The sequence below is a fragment of the Mauremys mutica genome, chromosome 13 (assembly GCF_020497125.1).
Source record: "Mauremys mutica isolate MM-2020 ecotype Southern chromosome 13, ASM2049712v1, whole genome shotgun sequence".
In the NCBI taxonomy this organism is placed as follows: Eukaryota; Metazoa; Chordata; order Testudines; family Geoemydidae; genus Mauremys; species Mauremys mutica.
The window spans coordinates 20,117,024-20,128,162 of record NC_059084.1 but is presented as its reverse complement, the minus strand read 5'-3'; the positions used below and the strand labels follow the sequence as shown (position 1 = coordinate 20,128,162).

Here is an 11,139-nt window from a genome sequence, read left to right as displayed (position 1 = left end):
TAGTGTCCTCATCACTATAGTACAGGGGTGGCCAAACTTACTGACCCTCTGAGCCCCAGCCTGCCACGGCTCCAGCCATGTGGGGTGTGGCTGTTGGGGTTTGGGGCTTCAGCCCCACTTCTGCTGAAGCCCTGAGCCCCAGCAGGTGCCTGCTGTGGGGCTGAAGCCTCAAAAACCCCCCATCCTCACAGGGCAGAAGCTCTGAGCTCCCCCTGCCCCAGTCCCAGTCTGGTGGGTGGGATGGGGCTTGGTGAACCGCACTTAAAGGAGCCATGTGTGGCTCGTGGGCCAGTTTGGCCACCCCTGCAAGAGTCCGAGTCCCCTGGACCTCCAGGGCCAAGACAAGGGTGAGGCGAGCTCGTGCTCAATAGGTAATTTTAAAACTCCCCACTGTTGGAATAGCGTTAGCACACACAACCCTTCCCCCGGGGAGCTGGCTGCAGGATCGGGGCGGGGCCCCACCTGAGTCCGAACCCTGGACGTGACACCCGGGGCGTGGGGGCAGTTCGGGGCCTGCTCTCAACGCTGTAACCCGGGCCAGCTCCACCCTGCAGGCAGGGGCCGGGCCGGGCCGGGCAGCTCCCTGCCCTCCGGCTCGTGAGACCAGCCCGCCCGGACTCGTGACGGGCAGGGCCCGGGTCTGTGCGCTGAGTGCGCAGCCCCGCCCCCCCCCTGGCGGCCCCAGCGCTCGGGCGGGCGCTGTAGCTGTACAACGGGGGGTAAATGTCAATGCACGCGGGGGGGTGGGGCAAAGAGTCACATGTGCCCCGCCCCCCTCTCCTTCACTACAGAGGTCCCTAGCAACGCCGGCCCGGAGCTGGTTGCTATGGGAGGAAGCGCTTCCTGCGGCGCTGGGAGGAATCACTTCCCGTGGCGGCGAGGCCTGGCCGCTGAAACGGGAGGTGAGAGGCGCGGGGGTGGACGGTCGGGGGGAGGGGAAGTGTGAAAGGGCTCAGAGGATGGGGGCGGGTCAGTGGATTGGGGTGGGGATAAGGGGACTCAGAGGATGGGATGGAGTCAGAGGATTGGGGTAGGAATGGGGGGCTCAGAGGATGGGGTGGGGGTCAGGGGATTGGGGTAGGGATGGGGGGCTCAGAGGATAGGGGTGGGGATAAGGGGACTCAGAGGATGGGGGGGTCAGTGGATTGGGGTGGGGATGGGGGGGTGCTCAGGACAGGTTGGGAGGGCGAGATACAAACTCAGGATGCTCAGAAAGGTTTTTGTGCGGCTGGGGGTGCAGAGGAGAGCCCTGCATCTGGCAGGAGAACAGACAGTAAGGAAGGGCTCTGAGTCACCAGAGCTAAATCAGGAAGGGATTTTTTATTTTGTTTTAAGTAGGGATTGGGGGAGTGGAAAATGTCTCCCCTTTGTGTGTTACAGACAGGAGGAGTCTCAACAGGTTAATGGGAATCCTCCTGCCCTGCCCAGCCCGTGCATGGCTCACAATTGAAAACATGCACCAAATGAATCCCCTTGCTTCGCTTCTTTTTCTTTATAATCTTCCTGGGACCAGGTGTCCTCTTAACTGACTTTATCAAAGAGGGAATAGACACCCTGAACGTGAAGCATGTCACTCAGCTAGAAGGCTGCTCAGCTGTTTCCATTAAAGCCCCAGGCCAGAATTGTCAAATATGGGTACCTAAAGTTAGGCCGCTAAACTCTTAGCTGTAAATAGAAGTGGTCTCAGAGCACCCTGAAATCCCATTGAAGCCAATGGGAGCTGCTGGCTCCCAGCGCCCTTGAAATTCAGGCTGTTTCTATTGAGGGCCTACTGACTAGCTTCAGATATCCACATCTGGCCAGTTTGGCTGATCACTGGAAACATTCCCCTTTTGCTCTAACACTGTCATTCTTTGTCTTTACCCAAAGATGGATTTATGATGTATTGTTTTTAGTGGCTTTAGTGTGCATGGTGCAGTATAGTTATATTGTGGTAGGCCCCAAATGAGGGATTGTCGTCCTCCCTGTTGTTTTAGGCACTGTACAAACATTATAAATGACAGATTCCTTCCTTCCTCTGTAGAGCTTACAACCTGTGGCCCTGATCCTGAAAACTCTTAACCACTGGACGCAGGGCCTGATCGTGCACTCAGTGAAGGCAATTGTAACACCTTCCATTGACTTCAGTGGGTGCCAGATTAAGCCCATGGTATCCACTACTGTGACAAGTTAGCTTCCGGGTTACAACTCTGTGCCTATGTCTTTGCTTCTGCAAAAATAGTGTGTTTTTACATTGAGATAGCTAGCCTGATGTAAAATCCTGGTGGAGACAAGTTCATGGAGGATAGGTCCATCAGTGGCTATTAGCCAGGATGGGCAGGGATGGTGTCCCTAACCTCTGTTTGCCAGAGGCTGGGAATGGGCAACAGGGAATGGATCACTTGATGATTACCTGTTCTGTTCATTGCCTCTGGGGCACCTGGCATTAGCTAGTGATGGAAGACAGGATACTGGGCTAGATGGACCTTTGGTCTGACCGGTATGGCCATTCTTATGAGACAAGGCACAGCTAGTTTTTACCTTGATGTGACTACTTGATGTAGCTAGTTGAAGTCAACCCCATGTCCTGCTATGGTTTAGCGTGACTATCTTTTTTAGATAAAAACTACCTGTGCCTTGTCTTCACTAGGATTTTACAGTGAGGTAAAGACTTGGTGTAAAGTAAAGACTTTACACTTGGTGTAAAGACTCACTTTTTTTGCAGTGAAGACAAAAGCCTGCAAGTGTTCTGCCCAGCAGTAAGGCCCTGATTCTGTAATTTAACTCCTCTGGGAGTACTAATGTGTGTAAAGTTAAATGCATGTGTAAATGTTTGCAGGTTTGGGCTTTATGTTAGATGCAGGAGCCCTCTCTACACTAGAAAACTTTTCTGTGGTGTTTTTTTTTTTCTTTTCTTTTCTGTATAAATCTGTGAGCAGATCTAATGGCACAGTGCTTAAAATGGTGGTGGCAGCTGATATGCTTTCTACACTAGGGCTCCTGATACTGCTAACACCCCGGGGAAAATTTTAGAAAACTTCCCTAAGCCACAATGAGATATGAAATAGATAAGTAGGGATGGAAGGGAGATTTGTGCAGTATGAGATCAGGAGTTCTCTATTTTCACACTGCATGTATCAGTTCCCTTTTTTGGTTTATTTTTGCACATTTATTTTTGGTAGGTTGACGTATGAGTGGGGGTTAGTGGGAGTGTGTTTTAAAAATAAAAGAAGGTATTGTTGTATGTTGAAAGTTTGAGCAAAAATCCTTTTTGCTATTTTTCAATTTGATGAGAAGGATGAGGGCAGGGAATACAATCGTAAAAAAAAAAATTCTAACTTTTTTTTTCTTTTTTAAACAAAGTCAGATACAAAATAAGTGAAGTTTAAAATTTGCCCTGCCTCTATTCCTCACTAAGAATTGCTGATTTTGCTTGGTTTGGGTGGAGATTTTAAAATAAGAAAGTTGAAACAAATTACTTCTGAGCATGCTTGCTTGACACCATTTTGGACCTAGTCCTGCATTTGGATCTGCAGAGGTGCCTGTGTAGAGCCCCATCAGCCCCTGCTCTGAGGGCAGATCTAGTTGAAGGACTGGCCTCTTGTATTTTAAACAGAGTTTAAAGAAGCCATTTACTCCTTTGTCACATTACTCCCAGTCAGACAAACACAGAGGTTGCTTTGGGGATCTAACTGAAACACACCTATAGCAAAATCCTGCAAACAGCCTTAACACTGGGGACAGGAGAATGTTGTGTGCACAAGTAAATAAATCACAGGTCCTGCTGTTTTAGACCCTGATCCTGCACATACCTATGGACGTGGGTACCTTTCAAGTTGACCTTGTCCCTTTAATGTTGTATGTCAATATAACGGGATGTCTTGTTAAATCACCTCTGCCAAGTAGAAATAGGAAAACTGAACATGCCTCTCAGGGTGCTGATAGCATCTCATATCACTTAAGCGTCACTCTTGTGACTACCATGGCAGGTGTAGCCTCTGAATTTATCTAGCAGTTCTGGCAAGAGACTTAGTCATTATTATAGAAAGCTGTTTCCCTGTTTCACAAAATGAATAGGCTTCTCCATTAACAAATGATTTGGAATAACATTTAAGAAGGAGAGGAAGAACGGTCCTGTGGTTTAAGCACCCAACTGGGATTTGCGCAGGGAGTTGGACCCACGTGGCTCGTCCCTTTCACAGCCTCACCCTCCCTCCCTCCCACCCACACCACTAACACAGGGGGTTGCTGGGAGCACGCCGCTCTCCGCAGCAGGGAGTCCCTGCTCTGGCCTGATCAGCCCTTAGGGCCAGGGAGCCCGGTTAGTGCTGCTTGCAATGGGACACGTGCCCACCAAGAACTGACAGGAGCGGGACCCACCAACTGGCCTCACGCAGGCCATGGGGCAGCGACAGAGGAGGGCCTTTTGGGTCACTCTCCAGGCTGCTCTGGGACTGGACTGGATCTGATGCAGTGCCTTAGGTGCAAAATGCTCCTTATCCTAGTCCATGCCCCCCTGCTAGCTAGTACCTCTAACCTAGAGTCACACTGGAACTTGTACCCTAGAGGTGAAGGCCTCTGTACCCCATTGCCTAACGTAAAGACAAATTCTCTGGCCTGTCCCAGTTCTGTGGAGTTGTCACCTTTCTTAGCAATGGCTATTTTGGGGGTGGGGTTGGGGGAGGAGTGAATGTAAATCAACATCTGTTTTTCAAGGTGATAGAACATGGATTATCCTGGGAAAATGAGTATTTTCTGTGAACAGAGGAAATTATCATATCAGATCCAACTGGGGTCCATCTACACCAGTGGCTTGTCTCTAATGGTGGCCTGTAGTAGATACTTTAGCAGAAGATGCTAAAAACACACAATAGACAGTTATGTTATCACATGTTCAGTTTCAGGAGTAAATATATACTTGCTCATTGCTGTCCCCCTATCACTATATAGCCCACACATACGTAACAATTTGTTTGGCCTCCTCCCACCCATGAGCAAGCTATTCTAGTCATCGGAAGGCTATTCTAGTCTGCAGATTGCAAAAGATTACGGCATCTAAAGTGTGACTTTCAGTCCCTCCTAGTTATTGGCTCTGTAGCCTGACAGTGCCTTTAGAGGCACCAACATACTTTATTCTGTGGGATTGTTTATTACTGGAAAATAAAATTGACTGAATTCTAGAAACTATGACTCAAAGTAAACAATCTGCTGTCGTTATTTCACTGTAGAAACCAGACTTCTTGAGAGTGTTCGTGAAGGAAGAAGAAGCTTCTGCCATGGCTGCCGAGCTGGATTTCTCTCCCCCTGAAGTCCCAGAGCCCACATTCCTGGAGAATGTGCTGCGCTATGGACTCTTTTTTGGAGCCATTTTCCAGCTGATCTGTGTATTGGCCATAATCCTCCCAATTTCAAAGTCCCATAAGACAGTAAGTTGTTCTCTTCAGTACCAGCATGCGTGGGCACAGGTGGTAGCCAGGACCTAGTAGTTGATCAGTAATTCTGTAGTTCATTGCGCTTCCTGTCTTTCCTGCGAGGATCCCTTTACCTCTCTTCTACCTTAACAGGCTCATATCCAGGGTCGCTGAGAGCGGGTCGGGCCCCCCAGCAAGGGCGGACTGGCTAAACAGGGCCGACGAAGCCAGGGAAGCCTGGCCCCAGGCCCCCTTCCGGACTGCCGGGCCCCGGTAATTTGTACCGGCTTTCCCCCCCCCTCCCCCCGCCCGTCAGCCCTGCTCACGTCACTGCAACCCACTCCCCAGCCACAGAAGGTGGGAACAGCTGAACCTGCCAGGGCCTCTCTGAGCATCAGCACAAGGGATCAGCACTTTTCATGCAGGCTAAGTGTACTTGCCTCTGCATTGCTCCCAATTTCTTCCAGAACACAAACAAAGGGCTGACCTCAGTCTCAAATCTACATTGCCACGTTAGTATTGGTCTGGTCCATTCTTTACTCTGTTGGTCAAGGAGCCAATCAAGGCGTACCCTCAGTAGAGTCGGCCTTTTCAGCAAGAGACCTTTAGCTCTCCTTTGTGCATAATCCGTGATAAAAGGCATCACTGCATGCGATACAGCTGAATTTCTTGGTGTTTGCTGACACCAGCAATACAGCTCTCGGGACTGACCCCCACCTCTTTGCAGACACGTGGAAGGCCACCTGGCTGTAGTCAGCACAAGAGGGGGATGATAATGTAAACTACAGGGCACAAAGCAAATGTAAGATGGAGTTAAAATGTAAAATATGGGCTAAACTGGAGTGATCAAAGTCCAACTGGCTATTCTGATAGAACAAGATGCAAATGCACTTGGAAACCCCTGTATTTGTAAGGTCTTTAGTCTTTACACCAACTTTTCCTGATGGCAATCAGAGCACAATACATAGTGATTTTCTATTTGTCTTGATGTGTAGGGTGGAGACCAGTATTTACAGGAACAACTTAACATGGGAAGTTTTGTTCTCTTTACAGCTGGCTGTAGATTTGGTTAGAAAAATCTGATTCTTGTTGTGAAAAGATGAGGGGTATCTTTATCACAGTATTAACTCTACTTTGTGTGTCTGAAGCCTGGAACACTGCAATAATGCACTGACTGTAAAGTATATATTTATAGATAGTATCAGAGGGGTAGCCATGTTAGTCTGTATCCACAAAACGACAAGGAGTCTGGTGGCACCTTGCAGACTAACAGATTTATAGATATATTTCTAAGATGGAAGATGCCGAACCTGCTCAAGGTGTGTTTGTGTGTGTGAGAGCGAACTGCAGCTTGAGGGGAGATGTGGTTTCTTTCATTTTCTTGACCCTGTTATGTTTGGGGGGAACGTTTAATGGCCTGAACTTTGAAAGTGAACAATAAGGAGAGCTCACACTTTGGCGTAGGGAGCTGAAAGCCAGGCACTGAATAGGAGTTGTAATGCTTAAGGAACCATCCCGTGGTGTGCACATGCTGTGGTTAAATTTTCCACACACATACTCTGCCCTCTTAGGCTACGTCTATACTACCCGCCTGGGTCGGCGGGTAGCGTTCGACTTCTCAGAGTTCGATATATCGTGTCTCATCTAGACGCGATATATCGAATTCCGAACTTGCTCCCGTTGACTCCGGAACTCCACCACCGCGAATGGCGGTGACGGAGTCGACGGGGGAGCCGTGGACTTCGATCCCGCGGCGTCTGGATGGATGAGTAGTTCGAACTAAGATAGTTCGAGTTCAGCTACGCTATTTGCGTTGCTGAACTTGCGTACCTTAGTTCGATTCCCCCCCCCCCCCAGTGAAGACCAGGCCTTAGAGGAGCTGCAGAAAAGTCCCATATGATCGATTTACAAGCTAATAAACAAGAATAGATGTCTTCTGGTCATGGGAGTGACACCAGCTGCTTGAGTCTGTAGAATTCACAACAGCCTCTCTCACTTGAGGCTTCAGGCTTTGAAGACTACCTTGCTTTGAACATTAGAAGGCAGCAGTGATCATCGTATGGCAGCAGTGAACTCTGTGTCACTGAATAGGAACTGCATAGTGCTCTTTTTCTCCAAGTATTGCCGCACTGTTTGCCAGCTCCCCATGCACCGATTACATCCTTCAGCAAGTCAGCCAAGACTCCTCCCTTGGAAGGCCACACAGATATGAATAATAATAGTGCAGCAACTTGAGAAACATTTGAACCAAGCTCATTATAACTTGAGAAACATTTGAACCAAGCTCATTGATTAAAAGGATACTGTCAGCTACTCCCCTCCCCCTGCACTATCTGCAACTCTCTCTTGGAAGCTTAAAACTAACACGTCTTTCTCTGCCATTTTTGTGTGTCCTTTTCCAGTTGGCACATATTGATTGATTGAAATTTAGAAGCATAAGCAATATTTATATCCAAATTCATTTAATGAAATGAGGCAATCTGCATGTGTGCGCCTTCTGGGATGAGGCTGGCTCTGTTCCCTTGCATTTTTCCAAGATGACTAGAGTTTGTTTCCCCTAATAGAAATGTTATCTATCATCTCCCTTGAAGGAAGAGATTGGGATGTCTCTAAGCTATCCTTCTTAGTCCAGGTGAAGAGAGCTTTGTCTCTAACTTCTCTCCTAGATCTGGGGGCTTGATTACAAACTCTTTGAGCTTTAAATTCCTGCTGCTGTTTTTTTTTGTTTGTTTTTGGAGGAGTGGGGGTTGTCTGCTGCATGATGATGTTTTTATTTTTGCAAAATCCCTGTTAAATGTTTCAGCACATGTACAGCTGATTTCAGAATTCTTTTTCTGTTCTTCCCATTTGGAATTTTTTTTAGTTTCACTTCTCTGTTTCCTGCCCTCCGTCATAGCTACCTTTTGTTCTTCCTCCTCCAAGTCTTCCCTAAAGGGTGTAACTTCACTGGGTAACGAAATGTGGTTCTGCTTGGCCTCTGAGGTCTGGTCTATACCCAGAGTTGCATCAGTAACTGTGTATGGTTTTAAATCAGTGTAAGAAACAGGATGGATACTCCTAAATCAAATTAAATCTGGATAACATGGGGTTAGCTTGCATCAATAATTTACAGACTGCATCTTTAAAGCAATGTGACCAGGTTTAAACCAGTGGGTGCGATGTGTATGTTGACAAGGCCACACATTAGTTGCTTGCTCCTTTTGGTATAGACACTCAGATTCTGAACTGGGATGAGACGTGAAATACAAATCTCATGCCTGAAAACATTACTGACTGTTTCTTTCTTAATTGACTGTTGTAGGACTCTGACAATTTTGAGTTTAAAAGTTCAGAGGTGGTGAAGAAGCCGAAGGTGGCTGCTCCACAGCTGAACAAGAAACCCAAGAAGGAAACCAAGAAGAAGAGATAAAAGGTCTTGTAAAGGAGCCTTAAAGACAAGGGAACTGCACACAGCCAGATGGTTAATTTAACTGTCCTAGCCAGCATGGATCATCTCACCTCCGGTGGGGTGGGAAAGCTTACACTTGCATGTCCTCCATGCTGGCTGGGATGTGAAGTGAAGCATGGAATGGGGGGCATGTGTTGTGCCACTGAGGATACCGTTTTCTAAGTCATTCTTTTAAAGACAGACGGCTCAAATGGATCAAGGACATCACGCTACCCAGCTTTGTATTCCCTTGTATTGTTCTTACATCTAAAATACATCAGTGCATTTTATAGCTTAGTAGTAATGGCTCTGTTACATTTTTTAAAAACATATTCTCCATAGGTAATAACTACCCCGAGTCCAGACTCGCCCACCTCAGGGCTTTCACTTGCCCCTGTCGCTACCACTCTGTGACTGCTTTCTTCAGCCACTCTAGTCATGTAAACACTTTTCCTCTCTGCTTCCAGCCTGAAAGAAATATGGAAACCTCAAAACTTTTTGTGGTCAGAGGGGCTGAAAAAATGCAAGGACTAGGTGATTACCGGGCTTTCAGAAATACAGAGATGTTCCATTATCGGAAGCGGCAGCAGAGAAGTTAGGAGTATTGCAAACTGTCTGCCTGCAACAAACAGAACTCTATGTACCACATTCTGCTGCTAACAAAGCATGGAAATCATTCTATCAGTCCTCCCATCTAAGGTGCTCTTAGGCAAATTTTGGGTGTGCATGCAGCTTTGCCTAGCATAGTATCCTGTGTCTCCTTTCACTGAACTCCTTCTGAAGTCAACTGTTATCCTGCCCTGGGAGACAATGCAAAATCCACGGGACAATAAGCTCACTGTGAAGCACAGCAGAGATGATGGTGTCTGTTGCTGTATAGCCAGGCACCTTCAGGCTCTCACTTTGAGGCCAGAGACCTAATGTTAGATTTAAATATGGCTAGAAAGGATTTGGAAACATACATGGTGATACAGCGGCAGAGCCTCAGTAAGGCAGCACAACCCCCTGCTGATAGCTCACATGCCAGCTTGTTTGATCACGAGTGGGTCATTAGTATGAGAACCGCTGCTTAAATGCACTCAGAATTCAGAGCAGCACTAGGATCTGCTTTGAAGAAAAGTGTTGTATTGATTAATGCTCCAGTCCCGCCGTCAGATCCACATGGAGAGATCCCTGCCACTCTGCTGCATCTCTCTGACGTTAATGGACACAGGATGGATCCAGTTGCAGGACTGATGCCTGTCAGTGGATATCAGATATTACACTGCATTTGTTCTACAACATAAGCAAAACAATATGTTTGCACTTCTATATATTACCACTGCTGAGGTGAGAGACTGAACCGCCTGTTCCTTTTTGTGTTTCTGAGGGTTTTTGGACTCAGAGGGGTCTGACTCAAGCTTCTGATCGCTTCTCAGCTGTGCTGTAGGTACTGTCCCAGATGCTCTGCCTCCCTGCTTACACAGAATGTCACTGGCATTGGTTGCTGGAAGCACAGTAGTGGTGGTTAAAACCTGACTTGGAGAAGCCCTCTGTGAATTCACTCTTTATTTGTTCTAAAGACAATTTTCAACAGAGTACCAAATGAAATACTAATAGACAAAAGAAGACCCCACCCACCCTCTCCCCCAACTCCATAGCTAGAATGATCTCTTGATGCAGCAAAAAATGTTATGAAACAGATGATAGAGAACACTCATCTTTGTAGGCCATGAGTTGCTTGGTATGCTCCATATTCCTGTCCAGAGACTCCAAGGGAATGAAAATAATTGTTGCTGTCCCAGTACAGGTGCAGTTAGGTTTTGCCATTCTTTTTAAAATGAGGACAGATCAGCACTTGTCGTATGTCCTAGCCCAGTGAAGCAGTCCCTCTCCTTGTGATTTGATGGATTTTTTGATTTGTTATAACAGAAGCACAAAGTATTTTGTGGTAACATGCATATTGCTGGAAAGGCAGAGGCTGTGTTGCAGCCTAAATAGCATGCTAGTTAATGGGGATTGTATGGTCATTGCCTTGAAATGACAGGCCTCCACACCAACCCATCATTTTTTTTGCCAGTCAGAATTTTAGTCACTCCTTGGTAAACAGGAATCATGAATATTTAGTGTGTTGTTTTTAAAAAATAGATGAGGTTCCAGTCTATTCCTTAGAGTAATATAGTTCAGCCCTCTGATTAGCTAAACATATAGGCTCTGCTCACAGATGAGTAATACAATATGTATTAAGAACGAGGAGTACTTGTGGCACCTTAGAGACTAACAAATTTATTTGAGCATAAGCTTTCATGGGCTAAAACCCACTTCATGGGATGCATGCAGTGG

At 46.9% G+C, this 11,139-nt stretch overlaps 1 protein-coding gene across 3 annotated transcripts; it reads left to right on the top strand.

Annotated features, from left to right (window-relative positions):
- The first annotated feature begins 754 nt into the window (after positions 1-754).
- Positions 755-10,454, top strand: MANBAL (mannosidase beta like). Of its 3 annotated transcripts, XM_044986558.1 has the most exons (4): positions 1,186-1,273; positions 5,208-5,405; positions 7,955-8,022; positions 8,692-10,454. In XM_044986558.1, exons 1-3 carry the CDS (start codon positions 1,205-1,207, stop codon positions 8,015-8,017), a joined length of 330 nt encoding a protein of 109 aa, XP_044842493.1. In that variant the 5' UTR covers positions 1,186-1,204; the 3' UTR covers positions 8,018-8,022; positions 8,692-10,454. The 3 variants fall into 3 exon arrangements, with proteins under 3 accessions (XP_044842495.1, XP_044842493.1, XP_044842492.1); XM_044986560.1 differs by lacking the exons at positions 1,186-1,273; positions 7,955-8,022 and adding an exon at positions 755-902; XM_044986557.1 differs by lacking the exon at positions 7,955-8,022 and having other exon boundaries at positions 1,253-1,273.
- The last annotated feature ends 685 nt before the right edge of the window (positions 10,455-11,139 follow it).